Source organism: Panthera leo, chromosome B3, assembly GCF_018350215.1.
Source record: "Panthera leo isolate Ple1 chromosome B3, P.leo_Ple1_pat1.1, whole genome shotgun sequence".
NCBI classification, from domain to species: domain Eukaryota; kingdom Metazoa; phylum Chordata; class Mammalia; order Carnivora; family Felidae; genus Panthera; species Panthera leo.
In genome coordinates this window covers 86,577,965-86,599,691 of record NC_056684.1, presented here as the reverse complement: position 1 = coordinate 86,599,691, position 21,727 = coordinate 86,577,965, and the positions used below count along the sequence as shown (strand labels likewise).

The following is a 21,727-nucleotide window of genomic DNA, read 5'->3' as shown; positions in this document are numbered from 1 at the left end:
GCCAAATATTGGATCAATACATAATAACTGAGTCAACTGGCTTTCAATGAATCTGACCATCTTAATAACCAGTTTCAATCTGATATGAATTGTTCAGCTGTCAATAAAAGAAATTAGTATCCTACTCATGTTCTATTTATTCTATAGTATTACTCAGAAGCACTCAATTTAAAATGTTTACAATTTAATGAGTAAATTCATGTTAATGTGATGAAAATATTCTGCTATAACAATTTCTTACAGTTAGATTTATTGTTTTGGTGGGAAACACACATTAGTCTTTGGAATACTGTTGGCAAACCAACATCAAATAAAAGGTACTGAGTAAATAAAATGATATAGCAGGCATTGCAGGGTGCAGACTGATTGTATTAAGCCAACCTTTATAAGAAACTTTGGTCTAGTCAATCGCTGTATAGGTAGCCTTCAGAAATAGAACTGAATTCAAGAAATCAATTTCCAAAATCACAAAAAACCTATGCCCCTAAATACACAAAATACCATTTGTATGTTGCCTTCCTCCATGTAACAAAGGCCCAAGTTATACAGACAGTCTGCTGAAGCTGCTATGGCATTTGGTCCTTTATCAGAATGAGAAAAGATATCCAACGCCTTTTTAAACATTTTCATAGCTTCCTAGAATGATTAAAAAAAAAACATGGAAGGGAATGCTTTAACATTTATTTAACATGACAGCCTTAAACGTTAAAAAGAATGCTAAGCATGCAGCCCTACTCTCATTTCACAGTAGGCCACAGTAGGACACAGGCCTTGTCAGTGCACCACCAGCTGAGGACCCAAGCAGGGAGTCTGATGGCAGGGAATCCCAACAAGGTGTATCTCCTAAATCTGCTACTTAAGCAGACTTATAGATATGCACTTTTGATACTATAATTTCTAAATTATTAAGGCTATTTTCTTGTAGTATAAAATCAGCTTAAAGTTATAGACTAGTTTATGACCAGTTTTTCAGTAATTTTCCTGAAAGAAATACTGAACAGCTATTAAATAGTAAAAGATTTCCAATGATAATATCTGATGTGGTTTTAATCAAACTTTATTTTGTCCTACTGTGCTCTTTATAATTTTTTTAACGTTTATTATTTTTGAGACAGAGAGATAGAGCATGAACGGGGGAGGGTCAGAGAGAGGGAAACACAGAATCTGAAACAGGCTCCAGGCTCTGAGCTGTCAGCACAGAGCCCGACGCGAGGCTCGAACTCACAGACCGCGAGATCATGACCTGAGCCAAGGTCAGCCGCTTAACCGACTGAGCCACCCAGGTGCCCCTGTCCTACTGTGCTCTTAATGGAAATCCACTGGCACCAGAAAATAAACTAACATCAAAAATCACCCTCTTAGGGGCACCTGAGCGGCTCAGTCAGATAAGTGTCTGACTCTTGATTTCAGCTCAGGTCATGTTCTCATATTTCATGGGTTTGAACCCCACATCAGGCTCTGCACTGTCAGTACAGATTTTCTCTCTCTCTCTCTCTCTCTCTCTCTCTCTCTCTCTCTCTCTCTGTGTGTGTGTGTGTCTCTCCCCCACTCACTCTCTCCCTCACTCTCTCTCAGAATAAATACATAAATTTTAAAATAAATCACCCATTTAAACTAGTCAAAATAGTTGAAATTTGCTAATGAAAAAAAGTCAATTTTCTAGATAGAAATGACTTTTTTATAATTAGCTAACAGATATATTTATGGAAATATAAATATTTGTGACTCTTTAGACCATTTTCTTAATCATATTAAATTACTAAATAAACAACGAGATTTAGCTTGGATATGCTAAGTGTCCTTTGTGCTTCCACTTAGCATCTATTTCACATATAACTTCAACATCCATCTTTCCATCCTTATTCTCAGCACTTGACCTTGCCATAGAAAAAATACATCACCTTCTTTCTCCATTTTCCTCATTTTTACTTTTCAACACATCTATATCTTCTTCCATTTCCATTTTTTTCTCTCCTGACTTTGAATGGTTTCTATTCTTCTCCTTTTCAGAAGGAGAAATTCCTTCTGAAATTTCTAATTTTAATTCAGAAGGAATTAGATTCCTCAAGCTGTGTCCTTGACCCCTACTCCTTCTGCTCTGCCTGAACACAAGTTATTTCCTTCCTCTTCTGGGTCACTGCCCCTTCACTGTCTCTTTGAGTCCACAAAGTCTTCCATCCCATTTAAATTAAAGTAAATACATCTTCACTTCCTCCTGCTTCCTCTCATAGCTAGCTGATGTCCTACCTGTCTCTTCTTCACTTCTCTGAAAAGACTCCCGGGGAAGATCTAGAGGGGTACCCAAGTAAGGCATATTTATGTTCTAAAAATAATACTGCAGCTGTTATGTGGATAAAGCTTAGAAGAATGCAACAGTGTTGCTATCATTCTAGTAAAATAAAAATATGTTCTGGATTAAGATAAAGACCACAGAAATGGAGAAAGGAAGTAGAACTGAGAGATATTTAGAAAGAATCAAGAGAACATCACTATTGATTGGATAGAACAGGGCAATAAAAGGTAATTCCAGATTTCTATAGAGCAATAAGTGGAGGAGAGGAGGTTAAAGTAAACATAAGAGGGGTGCCTGGGTGGCTCAGTCAGTTGAGCATCTGACTTTGACTAAGGAAAGGATCTCATGGTTCATGAGTTTGAGCCCCGCATTGGGCTCTGTGCTGACAGCTCAGAGCGTGGAGCCTACTTCAGATTCTGTCTCCATCTCTCTCTGCCCCTCTCCCACTTGCACACAATCTTTCACTCTCCCTCCAATATAAATAATTTTTTTGTTTAATTTTTAAGAAAATGTCAGTATATTCCAAAAACAAATTCAATATCATAAAGGTGTCAATTCTCCCTAAAATTATCTAGAGATTGAATACAATTCAAAGAAAATTCTGAATTTTCACCTTTCCCATGCATGTGCATACATGCACACATGCACCACAACGATACACCCCAGTAAGCTAAGCAGCGCCATGCAGTGGAGAAAGGAGCCATTACACCAAGCCCAATCCAATTGCACCAACCAAGCTCAGGTCCTAGAGCACCACCATACGTCTTTCTGCCTGCTTAGTGTAGACTATAAAGTGCTTCATACTTTGACTTCTAGGGAAAATTGAATGTAATTTCAGATTTCATTCTGTTTGCTGGTCCATCTATTTGTTTTTTGATTTTTGTTTTTCTTTTCTTTTTCTTGGATACAAGGAGAAAATTTTATTTTCATTTTCTGTTTTCTTTTTATTTTTTAATTCTTTTTACCATATTTTAATTTTTTATAGACTTTTTATTCTATTTTACTTTCTTCATTTCATTTTATTCTATTTTATGGTATACATTTGTTTTAATTTTTAAACATTTTCTTTTTTTCTTCTTTTCTTTTCTTTCCCTTTTTGCTCTATTCTATCAAGCTTCTTTCAACAACCAAACCAAGACACACCTAGGATCCAGCTTCCTTTATTTGACTTTTTTGTGTTGTTTTTCAATTTTCAACTTAATGTTTTATTTATATTTTTTTCTTCCTCCAGAATGACAAAATGAAGAAATTCACCCCAAAGGGAAGAACAGGAAGAAATGACAGCCAGGGACTTTATCAACACAGACATAAGCAAGATGTCTGACCTAGAATTTAGAATCATGATAAGAATACTAGCTGGGGTTGAAAAAAGCATAGAATCCCTTTCTGCAGAAATAAGAGGTGAAATTCAGTGAGGATGAAATTAAAAATGCTATAACTGAGACACAATCTCAAATGGATGCCACGTGGTAAGGATGGATGAAGCACAGCAGTGAATCTGTGAAATAGAAGACAAAATTATGGAGAATAATCCCGAAAAAAGAGGGAAACTAAGGCAAAAGAGCATGATACAAGAATTAAAGAACTTAGTGACTTATTAAAAAGGAATAACATCCAAATCATAGGCATCCCAGAAGATGAAGAGAGAGAAAAAAGAGGAGAAGGTTTATGGTAGCAAATCATAGCAGAAAACTTTAATTTAATTTTAACTTTAATTTACAAATTTTAAGTTTAACTTTAAAATTTTAATTTTAATTTTTTCAACCTCATTAATTCCTTTTCTCCCTTCAAAATGATGAAACTAAGGAATTTACCCCAAAAGAAAGAGCATAAAGAAACAACAGCCCAGGGACTTAACCAACACAGATACAAGCAAGATGTCTGAACCAGAATTTAGAATCATGATAATAAGAATACTAGCTGGAGTTGAAAATAGATTAGAATCCCATTCTGCAAGAAGTAAAAACTAGGCAGAATGAAATAAAAACTGCTATAACTGAGCTGCAATCACAGATGGATTCTGCGGCGGCAAGGATGGATGAGGCAGAACAGAGAATCAGCAATATAGAGGACAAACTTATAGAGAATAATGAAGCAGGAAAAAAAAAAGGGAGATAAAGGCAAAAGATCACAATTTAATAATTAGAGATATCAGTGACTCATTAAAAAGAAACAACATCAGAATCATAGGGGTCCCAGAAGAGGAAGAGAGAGAAATAGGGGTAGAAGTATTGTGAACACGTCATAGTGGAAAACTTTCCTAACCTGGGGAAAGACACAGACATCAAAATCCAGGAAGCACAGAGGACCCCCATTAGATTCAACAAAAACCGACCATCAACAAGGCATATCATAGTCAAATTCACAAACTACTCAGGCAAGGAGAGAATCATGAAAGCAGCAAGGGAAAAAAAGTCCCTAACCAACAAGGGAAGACAGATTAGGTTTGCAGCAGACCTATCCACAGAAACTTGGCAGGCCAGAAAGGTGTGGCAGGATATATTCAGTGTGGTGAATCAGAAAAATATGCAGCCAAGAATTCTTTATCCAGCAAGACTGTCATTCAAAATAGAAGGAGAGATAAAAAGTTTCCCAGACAAACAAAAATGAAAGGAGTTTGTGACCACTAAGCCAGCCCTGCAAGAAATTTTAAGGGGGACTCTCTGAGGGTAGAAAAGATAAAACAAAACAAAAAAAGACCAAAAGTAATAGAGACTAGAAATGACCAGAGAACACCACTAGAAGAAACTCCAACTCTACAGGCAACACAGTGGCAGTAAATTCATATCTTTCGGTACTCACTCTAAATGTAAATGGACGAAACACTGAATGGATAAGAAAATAAGGTCCACCTATATGCTGTTAACAAGAGACCCATTTTAGACCTAAAGACACCTTCACATTGAAGGTAAGAGGATGGAGAACCATCTATCATGCTAATGGTCAACAAAAGAAAGCCAGAGTAGCCACACTTATATCAGACAATCTGGATTTTAAAATAAATATTGTAACAAGAGATGAAGAAGGGCATTTATCATAATTAAGGGGTCTATCCACCAAGAATATCTAACAATTGTAAACATTTATGCCAACGTGGAAAAACCCAATATAAATTAAACATAAAGAAACTCATTGATAACAATATCATAAAAGTAGGACCTTCAGCACCCCACTCACAGCAATGGACATATCATTTAAGCAGAAAATCAATAAGGAAACAATGGATTTCAATGACACACTGAACGAACGGACTTAATAGATATATTCAGAACATTACATTCTAAAGCAACATAATACACATTGTTCTTGAGTGCACATGGAACACTCTCCAGAATAGAACACATACTGGGACACAAATCAGCCCTCAACAAATACAAAAAGATCGAGATCATACCACGCATATTCTCAGACCACAATGCTATGAAACTTGAAATCAACCACAAGAAAAAATTTGAAAAGACAACGAATACTTGGAGATTAAAGAACACCCTAGTAAGGACTGAATGGGTTAGCCAATAATTTAAAGAAGACATTAAAAAGTACATGGAAACCAATGAAAATGATAACAGCCTAAAACCTCTGGGACGCAGCAAAGGCGGTCATAAGAGGGAGGTATATAGCAATGCAGGCCTTCCTAAAGAAGGAAGACAGGTTTCAGATATGCAATCTAACCTTACACTTTAAAGAGTTGGAAAAAGAACAGCAAATAAAACCCAAAACCAGCAGAAGACAGGAAATAATAAAGATTAGAATTCAATGCTGTCGAAAAAAAAAAAAAAAAAAAAAAAAAAAAAACAACAGTAGACTAGATCAATGAAATCAGGAGCTAGTTCTTTGAAAGAATTAACAAAATTGATAAATCCCTAGCCAGTTTGATTAAAAAGAAAAAATAAAGGACCCAAATAAATAAAATCAAGAATGAAAGAGGGGAGATCTCAACCAACACCCCAAAATGCAAACCATAATAAGAGAATATTATGAGCAACTATATGCCAGTAAGTTGGGCAATCTGGAAGAAATATACAAATTCCTAGAAACATATAAACTAGCAAAACTGAAACAAGAAGAAATAGGAAAGTTGAACAGACCCATAACCAGTAAATAACTGGAATTAGTAATCCAAAATCTCCCAAAAAACAAGAGGCCAGGGCTGGATGGCTTTCCAGGGGACTTTTACCAAATATTTAAAAAAGAGTTACCACCTATTCTTTTGAATCTGTTCCAAAAATTAGAAATGAAAGGAAAACTTCCAAACTCATTCTATGAAGCCAGCATTACCTTGATTACAACACCAGACAAAGACCCCACTAAAAAGGACAACTACCAACCAATTTCCCTGATGAATATGGATGCAAAAATTCTCAAAAAATATTAGCCAACCAGATCCAACAATACATTAAAAAAATTACTCACCATGATCAAGTGGGATTTATACCTGGGATGCAGGGCTGGTTCAATATCTGCAAATCAATCAATGTGACACATCACATTAATAAAAGAAAGGACAAGAATCACATGATCCTCTCAATAGATGCAGAGAAAGTATTTGACAAAATACAGCATCCTTTCTTGATAAAAACCATCAAGAAAGTAGAGACAGAAAGATCATACCTCAAGATCATAAAAGCCATATACAAAAGACCCACTGCTAATATCATCCTCAATGCATAAAAACTGAGATCTTTCCCCCTAAGGTCAGAAACACGACAGAGATATCCACTCTCACCACTGTTATTCAACACAGTACTGGAAGTCTTAGCCACAGCAATCAGACAACAAAAAGAAATGAAAGGCATCCAAATCAGGATGGAGGAAATCAAATTTTCACTCTTCACAGACATGATACTTTATATGGAAAACCCAGAAAGAGTCCACCATAAAACTGATAGAACTGATCCATGAATTCACCAAAGTCACAGGATATAAAATCAATGCTCTGCATTCAGTTACATTTCTATACACCAATAATGAAGCAGCAGAAACAGAAATCAAGGAATTTATCCCATTGGCAGTTGCACAAAAAAACCATAAAATACCTAGGAATAAACCTAACCAAAGAGGTGAAAAATCTAAACACTGAAAACTATAGAAAATTTATGAAATAAATTGAAGAAGGCACAAAAAAATGGAAAAATGTTCCATGTTCATAGATTAGAAGAGCAAATATTGCTAAAATGTTGATATTATCCAAAGCAATCTACATATTCAATGCAATCCCTATCAAAATAACACCAGCATTCTTGATAGACTTAGAACAAACAATCCTAAATTTTGTATGGAATCAGGAAAGACCCTGAAGAGCCAAAGCAATCCTGAAAAAGAAAACCAAAGCTGGAAGCATCACAATCCCGGACTTCAAGCTGTGTTACAAAGCTGTAATCATCAAAACAGTATGGTACTAGCACAAAAACAGACACATAGATCAATGGAACAGAATAGAGAACCCAGAAATGGACCCACAAACCTATGGCCAACTAATCTTTGACAAAGCAGGAAAGAATATCCAGTGGAATGAAGACTGTCTCTTTAGCAAATGGCAGTGGGAAAACTGGACAAGCCACAAGCAGAAGAATGAACCTGGACCACTTTCTTACACCATACACAAAAATAAACTCAAAATGGATTAAAGACCTAAATGTAAGATAGACACCAAAATCCTAGAGAAAAAAGCAGGTAAAAACCTCTTTGACCTCAGCCACAGCAACCTGTTACTCAACATGTCTCCAGAGACAAGGGAAATAAAAGCTAAAATAAATTAACTATTGGGACCTCATCAAGATAAAAAGTTTGTGCATGGCAACAGAAACAATCAGCCAAACCAAAAGGCAACTGACAGAATATGAGAAGATATTTGCAAATGACATATCCAAAATCTATAAAGAACTCAAACTCAACACCCAAAAAACAAATAATCCGTTGAAGAAACAGGCAAAAGACATGAATAGATACTTTTCCAAAGAAAACATCCAGATGGCTAACAGATACATGAAAACATACAACACATCACTTATCATCAGGGAAATACAAATCAAAACCACAATGAGATACCACCTCACACTTGTCAGAATGGCTAAAATTAACAACTCAGGCAATGGCAGATGTTGGTGAGGATGCAGAGAAAGAGGATCCTTTTGGACTGCTGGTGGGAATGTGAACTTGTGTAGCCACACTGGAAAACAGTATGGAGATTCCTCAAAAAATTAAAAATAGAACTACTCTATGACCCAGCAATTACACTACTAGGCATTTATCCACGGGATACAGGTGTGCTGTTTAGAAGGGACACATGCACCCAATATTTATAGCAGTGCTATCAACAATAGCCAAAGTAAGGAAATGTCCATCGATAGATGAATGGATAAAGATGTGGTGTACGTGTGTGTGTGTATACATATATATACACACACAATGGAGTATTACTCTTCAATCAAAAAGAATGAAATCTTGCCATTTCCAACTACATGGATGGAACTAGAGTGTATTATGCTAAGCGAAATTAGTTAATCAGAGGAAGACAAATATCATATGACTTCACTCATATGTGGAATTTAAGATACAAAACAGGTGAACATAAGGGAAGGGAAGCAAAAATAATATAAAAACAGGGAGAGGGACAAAACAAAAGAGACTCTTAAATATAGAGAACTGAGGGTTGCTGGAGAGGTAGTGGGAGGGGGGATGGGCAAGGGACATTAAGGAGGACACTTGGGATGAGCACTGGGTGTTATATGAAGGGGATGAATCACTGGATTCTACTCCTGAAATCATTATTGCACTACATGCTAACTAACGTGGATGTAAATTAAAATAAATAAATAATAAAATAAAATAAAATAAAATAGAAGAAGAATAAAGGCCCAAGAATAACCAGTAGTTTCCTAGAGAAGAATATGGTGTAGGGGCTAGCTTTACCAGATATCAATAATTACAATAAAACTAAAATAATTAAGAGATTGTACTATTGGGCTGGGGATAGAGAAACTGACCAAAAGACAAGAATAGACAGCCCCAAATCAGAGCCACATATGCATGAAAACTTATAATATGACAGCTGTACCACTTCAGATCTTTGGCTTGAGAGAACAGTCCAATAAATGACACTTGAACATTTGAATATCCATATAGGAAAAATTAAAATGTTACCACTATCTCATACTCAAAGAAATCAATTTAAGTTAGAGTAAGATCTTAAATAGAAAAAGCAAAACTTAAACTTTTAGAAGAAAATATGGAAGAATATCTGTATGACCTTGGGAGAGGGAAAAACTTCTTAAACAAGAATTGTTTAAAAGCCACAACAGTAAAACAAAAAAATAGATACATTCTACTATATTAAAATTAAGAACCTCTGTAAAACCAGCCACAAATTACAAGAAGATATGTGGCATGCATGACAACCAAGGATTGATATACAGAATTTATTTTTTAATGCCTAAAATCAATAAGAACAAGACAAACAAAAAATATGTGCAGGAAATTGAGAGAACATGAAATATGAGCAATTAACAAACATATAAGAAGATGCTCAATCTGTGCTCAGAGAAATGTGAATTAAGACCACAATGAGACATCAGTTTTTACCTAATAAATTGACAAAAACAAAGTCTGACAACCAATTACAGTAGAGGATAGACATCAACAGGAACATGCATACATGACAGGTAGGAGCATAAATTGGTACAGCCCTATGTAACAACATGCCATTTTCTTGGAAGTTAAATATTCACATTCTATACATACCAGCAATTCCATTCATAGGAATATATCCTGGAAAGCTACTCCACATGTTAACAGAAAACATGTAAAGGAATATTTATAGCAGCCCTAGTCTTAAGAGGAAAAATAAATAAAAAGAAATAACCCAGATGTTAATTAACACAAGAATCAATAAATAAATGTTATAATCTAGTTCTGCAAAAAAAAAGTATATAAGCTGTCATGCTGAGCACAATATAAAAATTCTATTAATAGGTTTAGTAAATAATACACAAGACTTTCACCTTGATTTTCTTGGCTTTCATTTGGGCTTTTGCTAATAGAGTATACATGGTGAGCTCAGGCCTGTTCAAAGTGATCCGATCCAAGACCTGAATGGCCTTGTCATGGTTTTCACAAAATGAATAAATGAGTGCTTGCTGTATAGGACTCAACTCAATGAGACCTAAAAGGAAAATAAAATTTATCAATTACCTTTGCCAAGTATCTAGGATTTAGAATATGATTATTTTAAGGAAGTCAAGCAATTCAATAATTTATCTTTGTAATATGAATAAATCAATGCAATACTAAAATCTATTTACTACCAACAAACAATAAGCTATTCCAATTACAAACAACAACAAAAACAAAAAAACTAAAATTATAACCCTGGAATCTCCCATAATAATCCCTCAGAAAATTCATTTCATCAATGAAGCATTTACTGGTTGATTTTGTACATGTGAAACTGAAAATTTAAATTTTCAAAATCATCTTTGATGAAGTACACCTTCCATGTTATTCCTACTTGCCTATTGAAAACAGTATAAACATTGTAGGAGATATTTATTTTAAAATTAAGACAATTGTAATTTTGCATTAATTATGTTTACCTTTGTTCATTTCTGCCACTTGATAAATAGTAAACTTTGCAAGATCATAACATTTCATCATAAGAAGATATTGTCCTCTGAAAAAAATAATACCTTTTAATTCTAAGTAGTTAAAAATAATTTTTCTAAAATAAAATTTCTTATAATCAGTTACTTAAAATTTTATAATTATAGTACCTTTATTCATACTTATATGTGTATAATAAAAACAATGTAAAAATTATAAACATTTTATATAGTCTAAATTGACCAATTAGCATACAGATGTGATGAGAAAACAATTTAGGAAAAGTGAAGCTGAAATAAAAATACTCAAATCTTTTTCCAATTATCTATATTTTAAATGTTATACTCTGACCCCACAGCTAACATCATACTCAGTGATGTAAAGCTAAAATTTTCTTCTTCTAAGATCAGAAGTAAGACAAGAATGCCCATTCTTCTTTTCAACATAAAAATCCAAGCCACAGCAATCAGACAAGAAAAAGAAATAAAACACATCTAAATTAGAAAGAAAGAAGTAAAACTCTTACTATTTGCAGATGACATGATACTATATAGAAAACCCAAAAGACTCCCCCCCCCAAAATTATGATAACTAATAAATGAATCCAGTAAAGTTGTACGATACAAAATTAATATACAAAAATCTGTTATATTCCTATACACTAATAATGAACTATCGGAAAGAAATTTTTTAATCCCATTTACAACTGCTTCAAAAAGAATGAAATTACTAAGAATAAATTTAGTCAAGGAGGTGAAAGATCTGTACTCTGAAACTTATAAGGCCTTGATAAAAGAAACAAGATGACACAAATAAATGGAAAGATATTCAGTGATTAAAGATGGAAAAACTAATATTATTAAAATGCCTATACTACCCAAAGGTATAATCCATATCAAAATACCAATGACTTTTTTTCATAAAACTAGAAGAAAAGTCCTAAAATTTGTATGAAAGCACAAAAGACCCCAAACAGCCAAAGCAATCTTGAGAAAGAAGAACAAAGCTGGAAGTATCATGCTCCTTGATTCCAAATTATACTAAAAAGCCATAGTCATCAAAACAGTATGGTACTGGCACAAAAACAGACAACAGACATATAGATGAATGGAAAAGAATATAAAGCTCAGAAATAAACCCACAATTGTGTGGTGTATCAATGTATGAAAAAGGAGGCAAGAATATACAATAGAGAAAAAACCATCTCTTCAATAAGTGGTATTGGGAAAACTAAACAGCTATATGCAAAAGAATGAAATTAGGGCACTTTCTCCCACCATACACAAAAATAAACTCAAAATGGATTAAAGACTTTACCTAATGTAAAACCTGAAACTATAAACTCCTATAAGAAAACATAAGCCAAAAACTCTTTATCATTTGTCTTAGCAATATTATTTTGGGTCTGTCTCCTCAGGCAACAATAGCAAGGAAACAACAGCAAAAATAAACAAATGGGATTACATTGAACTAAAAAGCTTTTCAACAGCAAAGGAAACCATTAACAAAATGAAAACTCAACCTATTGAATGGGAGAAGATAATTGCAAATGTTGTATCTGATAAGGGGTGTATATCCAAAACCTATAAAGAACTCCTACAACTCAACACACACACACACACACACACACACACACACACACACACAAAACAACAAACAAACAAAAACAAAACAAAACAAAAAACAAATTGTCTGGTTATAAATGGGCAGAGGGCCTAAATAGACATTTTTCCAAAGAAGATATGTGGATGGCCAATGGGTCCATGAAAGGTTGTTCAACATCACTAATCATCAGGGATATTCAAATCAAAACCACAATGAGATATTACCTTACACCTGTCAGAATGGCTATTATCAAAAAGACAAGAAATAACAAGTATTGATGAGGATGTGGAGAAAAGGGAACCCTTGTGCACTATTGATGGGAATGTAAATTGGTACAGCCACTATGGAAAACAGTATGGAAGTTCCTCAGAAAATTAAAAATAGAAACACCATATGATCCAGCAGTTCTACTTTTGAGATTTATCCAAAGAAAATGAAAACACTAATTCAAAATAATATATATACCACTATGTTCATTGTAGCATTATATAACATACTCAAGATATGGAAGCAATCTAAGTATCCATCAATAGATGAATAGGTAAAGAAGATGTGTATAAATATACAATGGATTATTACTCAGCCATTAAAAAATGAAATCCTGCTACTTGGGACAATATGGATGGACCAAGAGGATATTATGCTAAATTAAATAAGTCAGACTGGAAAAGATAATTGCCATATGATTTCACTTACATGTGGGATCCAAAAATCAAACGAACAAATAGCAAAAGCAGAAACAGACCCATAAATACAGAGAACAAACAGGTAGTTATCAGACAGGAGGGGGCAGAGGGATAGGCAAAATAGGTGCAGACAAATGGGTGGTACAGGCTTCCAGTTATGAAATGAATAAGTCATGGGGATGAAACAGCATAGAAAATATAGCCAATGGTATTATATGGTGACAGATGGTAGCTACAATTGTGGTAAGCATAGAAGAATGTATAAAGTTATTGAATCACTATGTTGCACATCTGAGGCAAAACGTATCGTTGTGTGTCAACAATATTTCAACTTAAAAAAAGATGTGGTATATGTGTGCAATGGAATATTCCTCAGCTGTAAAAAAAGTACAAAATCTTGCCATTTGTGACAACATGGATAAGACTAAAGATATTGTACTAAGTGAAATAAGTCAGAGAAAGACAAATACTATATGATTTCACTTACATGTAGACTCTAAAAACAAAATGAGGGGTGCCTGGGTGTCTCAGTCGACTAAGCTTCTGACTTTGGCTCAAGTCACGATTTCTCTCTGTGCTGAAAGCTCAGAGCCTGGAGCCTGCTTTGGATTCTGTGTCTCCCTCTGTCTCTGCCCCTCCCCAGCTCACGCTTTCTCTCTCTTCCTCTCAAAAATAAACATTTAACAAACAAACAATAAAAACTAAAATGAATGAGCAAACAAAACAAAAACACAGACTCATAAATACAGAGAACAAACTGGTCACCAGAGGGAAAGGGCTGGGTGGGGAGGGATGATATAGGTGAAGGAAATTAAGAAGTACAAATTTCCAGTTATAAAATCAGTAACTCACAGGGATAAAAAGTACATCATAGGTAATATAGTCAATGATATTATAATAACTTAATATGGTGATAGATGGTAATTAGGAATCATATATATAAAATTAGGAATCTTTACTGTGTACCTGCACTATTGTACACCTGAAGCTAAAATAATATTGTATGCCAGCCATATATTAACAAAAGTAAGTAAGTAAGTAAATAAATAAAATGCCAGTATAGTTAACATACAGTGTCATATTAGTCTCAGGTGTGCAATATAGTGATTCAACACTTCCATACAGTACTCAGAGCTCTTCAAGATAAGTATACTCTTTAATCCCCTTCACCTATTTCCCCCATCCTCCCACCCACCTCCCCTCTGGTTACCCTCTGTTCTCTATAGTTAAGAGTCTGTTTTTTGATTTGTCTCCTTTTTTCCCTTTGTTTGTTTCGTGTCTTCAATTCTACATATGACTGAAATCATATTCTAACTGGCTGGTTTATTTTGCTTTGCATTATACCCTCTAGATTCATCCATGTTATTGCAAACGGCAAGATTACATTCTTTTTTATGGATTAATAATATTCTACTGTGTATCTTCTTTATCCATTCACCCATCGATGGACACTTGGGCTGCTTCCACAGTTTGGCTATTGTAAATAATCCTGCAATAAACATAGAGATGCATATATCCTTTAAAATTAGTGTTTTTTTATTCTTTAGATGAAAACCTAGTAGTGGGATTACTGGATCATGGGGTAGTTTAAACAGTTGGGTTTGATGCAAGGATAGAGAAAAGGGTAAGATATCTGGTTATCTTATAAATAATCTTAAAATTTAACAAATACGATAGCTATATCTGACTTGCTAGTTGAAAGGTGGCCATTGCTGGGAAATTAAATGTAAAAAGAAGAGGACAGAAAGATCAAGACAGAAGTAAAGATCCCAACAGCTAGCTCATGTGCTTAGTTATGCCAAGAACTCCATTTCTATGTTCGTACCTTATTATATATAATTGGATTCCATCTGGCTGAAGGTGGATAGCACGAGATAACTCTCTTACTGCCTTTTTCAATTTATGCAACTGTTGAGTGATAAACAGAAACTTTGCTTATAATAATACTGATTTGTTTCCCTTCTGATGCTTCCCTCCCACCCTTCAATACAGAAATTTTGCAAGAACATCTCCTAATATACATGAGTTCTTTGGGGTTTTGTTTGTTTGTTGCTTTTAAGAATCATCAAACCAAATGGGATACAAAGAAGTTTTTTTTAAACTTTTTAAAAGGTTTTTAAAGTTAAAAAGTTTTTTTTAAAAACTTTTTACTAAGCCTGCCCTGGGTGTTCTACCTCCACCATCAGGAAAGGAAGGGCATTGCATGGGACTCGAGTCACATTGGCTCCTGAGATGTAGACAATGGAGAAGAGAGACTCTAGCTAACTCGCAGTAGACAAGCACTGTGAGCAAGAAATAAACCTTTGTTATTTTAACACAGTGATTTTAAGTGTTCGGGGTGGGGGGAGGGTTTGGTGCGTGTGTGTACGTGTTTAGCCACAGCACAAACTAGACTATCGTGGCTGAAACCAGTGTGACCAAAGAACTTGTAGAAGACGAGGGCAGAATGGTAATAAGGGGCCAATTCCTGTGGTTCTTAGAGGCCTTTGGCTTTTGCAGCATTCAGCTTTTATTCTGAGTGCAAAGGAAGCTATTAAAGGGTTCTGGGCAAAGTGAAATAATCTTATGTTTTAACATGATCACTATGGCGGCTATGTTGAAAATCCTTCCGAAGGGAGTAAAAAACAGAAGCAAGAAGACCAAGAGGTCCCTGCAGCAATCCTGATGAGGAATGACACGTCTTGGACAAGATGATTAGTGGTGGAGTGGTAGACAGGGATATCTATTTTGAAAGGCAGAAACAACAGCTAACAGTGGTTATCTCTGGAAAGTCAAATTTGGTTGGAATCAGGGAAGACTTTTGCTATTTATTGCATCTTTGACTTTGCAACACTAAAGATATGTCACATTTTTTAATTTAAATAACTTGTAAAATTTAAACAAAATCTTGGGGTGCCTGGGTGGCTCAGTTTAAGCGTCCGGCTTCGGCACAGGTCATCTCTCACAGCTCTTGAGTTTGAGCCCCACGTTGGACTCTGTGCTGACAGCTTAGAACCTGGAGCCTGTTTCAGATTCTGTGTCTCCCTCTCTCTCCCCCTCCCTTCTTCTTCTCTCTCTCTCTCTCTCTCTCGTTCTCTCTCTCTCTCAAAATAAATAAACATTAAAAAATATTTTTTAATTTAAACAAAATCTAAAGGTAAGTATGAATGAGTAGGATCCCATTATATACACAGATCCCATTCTACAAACCCACCTGCTCGCTCTCTCTCTCTCTCTCTCTCTCTCTCACACACACACACACACACACCCACTCAAAACCACTGTAAAATGTTAATAGTAGTTGTCTCTAGAGAATAAAATTATGGATTATTTTAACTTACTGTTATTTGCATACATATATTACATGAAATAAATATATATTGTTTTTGTAATAAGGAAAAACGTTTTTTTTAATGAAAGACAAAATTCACACTTCATAAGTAAAGGCTTTATACATAGGTAATTATAATTAATTATATCTACTTTATATTTATTGCTTGGACATGCATTAGCCTCTGTAATTAACTGAAAACAAATATATTAATATACTGAAATTACACTGAACAATAGATATCCAGAAAATTAAAGCATTTTTTTTAAAAATCAAGGTTTTCAAAACTTAAATACCTTATGATAGGTTTCTGCTCTACAAATATAGCTTTGAATATATAAAGGATCAAGTCTAATAGCCTCAGAAAAATGCCAAATGGCTTCAACGTAGTTATCCAAGTATAGCAGATGTATGAGGCCAATATTTACGTAAGCCAAAGTAACAGTTCTAAAAAAAAAAGTGAAAAAGCAAAATCTTGTTAGACATTTTAATTAATCCAAATGTTTTCCAATTTTGAGTGAACCTAGTGAAATACATACATCAATATATATCAGGATGTTTTATTAAATGTTTTACTAAAACAAAGTAAATCAGTTAACTATTCTCTTAAAAATTATAAGCACCTTTATAAAATCCTTAGTTGAGAATCAACATTTATAGAGTCTATGCTAGGAACAGAATTCCTGAACTCCCCGTTCCATCTTTACTCTTCCTTGACTTAATCTTGAGTTATCTTGAATTTCAAGCTTAGTTTTTCTCAATTTAAAAGTTTTCCCCTCAGGCTATGTTGTATTCGCCATGAGTAACAGAGAGAAACAGTAATATTCTCAGAGCCTGGGGTTACAAATCCTCTCCACGTACATATTAACCCAGCTTCTTTTCTTTATAAAATAAATGTATTTTTTCTCTCTTTGAATCAAAACATTTTCAATAGAGAATTGATCTTAGAAATTACTCTATTTGATGCCTCTATTTCAAAATGAGGAAACTACATACCCTACAGCCCAGCTTTGTTAGAAGCCTAGACCCTTTGCCTAAAAGACACCAAAGTTCTTACTGCCCATTTTTTGGCTTTTTTTGGAACTGAAACTCTTTTCTTTCTGGCTCAAAAATATCTAAAAAGGAACTACTTTGGCCATTATGGAGCCATTCTCCATGACTTTCCTAAGTCAAGTTTAAAGTTTACCTTAGATAAAAGTAAACAGTCTGCTGGTTGGCATGGAATTGGCATGTTGTTTTTATTTTTTTTGATGCCTTTCATTTTAACAAATGCTTCTTTGAAAAGAACAGAAATTAATTAATTCTGTGTTTTAGAGCTTAGATTTCTGTACACACTAAAAGTGTGTACAACTTTTAGTCTTTGTTTCTTCCTGAACCTACACTCTAATGGTATTGGTTTTTTCTTTTGCTTTACTATCCAAAATGAAGTCAGATTCTAAATAGTTTCCTACTATTGAGTCATATGTTGTGTGCATAGCAATATATCAAGCAGAATATTTTCTCATTATTGTAAAACTTGATAACATTTTTTCATGAACTTAATTTCAAGAAGCTCTGATCTGTTTATCCCCACACTGCTGTTAGTAACTTTATGTTGTTACCTATGAATTGGACTCATCTCAAAAGCATTCAATATCTAAAATTTGCAAAAGTATCTGAGGTAAACAGATGTTGGGAACCAGATCTTATCTTAGAAGTAGTATTCTAATTCTAGGATGCTTTTACAATTGTTATTTTATAAGGTTATTAATGATGAGGGGAAATGGCTTTTTCTTTCATTTTGTTTTTTTTCTTAACTTTATACAAAAGTGAATTCAGTAAGAATGAAAAGGAAAACATACCTTTCTAGAGAAATAACAGTTTCAAAGTCACAGATTGCCAGCAACCAAAGCTTTAGATCTGCATAGAGTATGCCCCGATGTAGAAAACAACCAAGATTCTCATAGCCATCATTTATGAGAGCTTAAAAATAACAACATACATCTTATTTGGGTTCTGAACAAAAATATCTGAGTTGTGTTTTAGTCTTTACCCTTCCCATTGCTTATTCTTACATTTGAACACTTTATAAAACATATCTATGATGAGCGCATTTATTTGGTAAGAAACAGTATTCACATAAAAATGTATTTGTCTATAAGTAACTATGTGGCTATCAAGGTTCACAAATTCATTAAAACTGGAGAAATCCTGATGGTAATCTAGGATAGTCCACTCACTTCACAGATGAAGAGATTAAGGTGCAAAGGGGCTTAACCACAGTCATGATTAAGTCAATGGCAAAGATGGAATCTAACCTCTGATTCACTTCAGTGGATTGCAGTCAGAAGGGCACCATTGCCCTTGATGGGCTGTTAATTATCAGGAAAGCATTGCTATTGGTCATAACACAGGCTCTGGTACAACTCCAGACACGCAGATGACAGAGATCAGACTGCTACACATAAACCAGGAAGAGCAGCTCAAAGAGACTACTCCAAGGTAAGCTGAACTTGGAGTTAAGGCAGGCAACTTGACTATGCATGTTCTAAACAACAGGAGTGTGGGGCAAAAAGAATCTTCTCAGTACTCCAGGTGTGTGTCTTTCATCTATAAGCAGTCCAGAGGTCATCTCATGTATCCCCACTTACTAATTTTCCCTTCACTTTCCCAAAAACAGGCTAGTGAATGGGAAAACATGGGTTTTCCACAACATTTGATCCATGTCTTCTAAGCTTCTCAGGCCCATTCTGGCTAAGAAGGGAAAGTTCTGCCAAAAATGTACATAGTGCTCACAGTCTGGGACAAAAATATTCACAGTGTTAGATTTGGGGAAGTATATTGAGTTTAAGCAATGATGACACAGATTAAATAAATAATCATGAAGGCAATCTGCTCCATTCACAGTATAATTGGCTAGCAAAGACAAAGTCAGCTGCACTTTTGGTGGTTGCTCTAGGAAAATTAAAAAATTCTACCTAAGGAAAAAATATTAGAATTACTTAACCTCTCTGTGCCTCTGTTTTCTTATCCGGGATGAAAATAATTCCTACCTCATAGCATTATTCTGAATATTAATTGAAACACTCTATACAAAGCATTTAGATTAGTGTTTGGCAATTAGTGAAATGCACAATAAATATTAGATATTATTATTAGCTTGGAAAAAATATCTTAAGGGTCCTTTTTGATTGTGGAAGATAAAACTCCTTAAGCTAGCCTATAGAAAAGAATTAAAGCCAAAATCAAGTTGGTCTGCTCTGAATAATTAAATAACAAAGACTTTGTCTTATTGTGATAGCCTAGAAAAGAGGGAGTGAGGAGCCCACAACTTGGAGAAGAGGGAAGTATGAAAAAGAGGCTTTTAGAGATTACCAAGAAAGGAGTTTGGCCAGATGGCAGATAGACAGAGCTGACAGAGAGAAATAAACTTCAAGAAAAATGGGTGTGCTTGACCTCCAAATTTAAATCGCTTTGGGGCACCTGGGTGGCTCTGTCAGTTGAGCATCAAACTTCGGCTCGGGTCATGATCTCATGGCTCATGAGTTCGAGCCCCACATGGGGCTCTGTGCTGACAGCTCAGAGCCTGGAGCCTGCTTCGGATTCTGTGCCTCTGTCTCTACCCCTTCCCCACTCATGCTCTGTCTCTCTCTGTCTCAAAACTAAATAAACATTAAATTTTTTTTTCTAAAGTTAAATCATTTCTGCTAACTTTATCCTTTGAATCCTAAAATATTCATTTTCTTAATGTTTATTTATTTTTGAGAGAGAGAGAGAGAGAGAGAGAGAGAGAGAGAGAGAAAGATCATGAGCAGGGAAGGGCAGAGAGAGAGGGAGACAACAGAATCTGAAGCAGGCTCCAGGCTCTGAACTATCCACAGAGCCCAAGGTGGGGCTCAAACTCAAGAACTGTGAGATCATGACCTGAGCCAAACTCCAATGCTTAACGTACTGAGTGACCCAAATGCCCCCAACCCCAAGACATTCATTAACAGTAATCACAAGAATTGTGTGGATATGCAAAAATGGAGAATCAACCAGAGAGCAGAAATTAGATGCAAAGATTACAAGAGAGTTAAACAAAATTTAACTTAGTCTTCCCTTCCAAAAATCCTTAGAAATAGAAGGGAGGGTACCAGATTCCTCTCAGCACATAGGATAGACTCTAGGTTATTTTATTTGAATATTCATGGCACAGGTGGCCTCAGAAGGCTATCATCTTATATTGCCTTCCTTCAGGAGCTGTGTAATTCTTTTTGTAAGAGTACAGTTGTCTCTTAGTCTCTAGATACTGATACTGCCTCATCTAGAATGATGGGATTGTAGTACTTTGCACCCAGGGGAACACTGTTGGTCTCTGGCTGGAATTATCCAATCACAATGAGCTAATTTATTCAGCTGGGACTGTTTACTGAGCACTTACTCTATGCACAGAATGGTGCAGGGCATATTTATATACCAAGAATACACTGATACAGGGTAAAGTGGAAATGACTACTGTTAGCTTTTGGCATCCTATTATTACTAAAGATTCTCAAAGTTCATTTTTAGTTTAAGGGTTTAAAAACTCAGAATTTGACTAATCAATGGGCTAGGCCTATGGAGTAGGACACAGCCCACTAGGAAAATTCACTGCTGTTTTATCAAGCTGACTAGAAAATAGACCTGGATTTCCAGAAATAACCTGAGAACTCAATATATAGAAAGAGATTTCTTTGATATGATATTCTCCCTTTGCCAAAGTTATACACATACATGTAAGTACAAACACACTCACATTCACTAAAAGGGCATACTAGGAACACTTAAACCATTGTAGCTTGTAAATATATGTGAATATATATACTATACAAACATATCTTAATATGTAACTACATAAAAATATACATATTATATTAATCATCCCATATTAGTATTCCACTCCATTAACTTCAAATCAAATTCCTATGTATGTGGAGTTGAAGGCAAAGTACCTGAAACACTGTAGTCCTGGAGCGCTCTAAAAGGGCTACTCTTTCTAAACAAGCAGGCTCTATAATACAGTGCTAACCAGTTATTAGGATCTAAGTGAATTGCCACAGAAAGATCTTGAGTTGCTTGCTTATAAAATTGCCGTTTAAAATATGCTCTTCCTCTGTATGTCCTAGAAAAAGAAAAAAATTCAATATGTATTGCAAAACACACATTTTCTCTTTTTTCCTTTAGAACTAATTTTGTATTTGAATAACAATTTCTGATTATTTCCACTTGCTCCCC

At 34.9% G+C, this 21,727-nt stretch overlaps 1 protein-coding gene across 4 annotated transcripts in view; it reads right to left on the bottom strand.

The window, feature by feature from the left end:
• TTC6 (tetratricopeptide repeat domain 6) overlaps positions 1-21,727 on the bottom strand; it is a 203,360-nt gene that overhangs the window by 31,792 nt on the left and 149,841 nt on the right. For all 4 annotated transcript variants that reach the window (XM_042943017.1, XM_042943018.1, XM_042943019.1 and 1 more), the window contains exons 16-22: positions 21,445-21,614; positions 18,334-18,454; positions 16,789-16,939; positions 15,008-15,090; positions 10,885-10,961; positions 10,294-10,454; positions 502-636 (exon numbers count right to left, since the gene is read on the bottom strand). In XM_042943017.1, the coding sequence (XP_042798951.1) occupies positions 502-636; positions 10,294-10,454; positions 10,885-10,961; positions 15,008-15,090; positions 16,789-16,939; positions 18,334-18,454; positions 21,445-21,614 (898 nt within the window). The remainder of the gene's footprint in view (positions 1-501; positions 637-10,293; positions 10,455-10,884; positions 10,962-15,007; positions 15,091-16,788; positions 16,940-18,333; positions 18,455-21,444; positions 21,615-21,727) is intronic.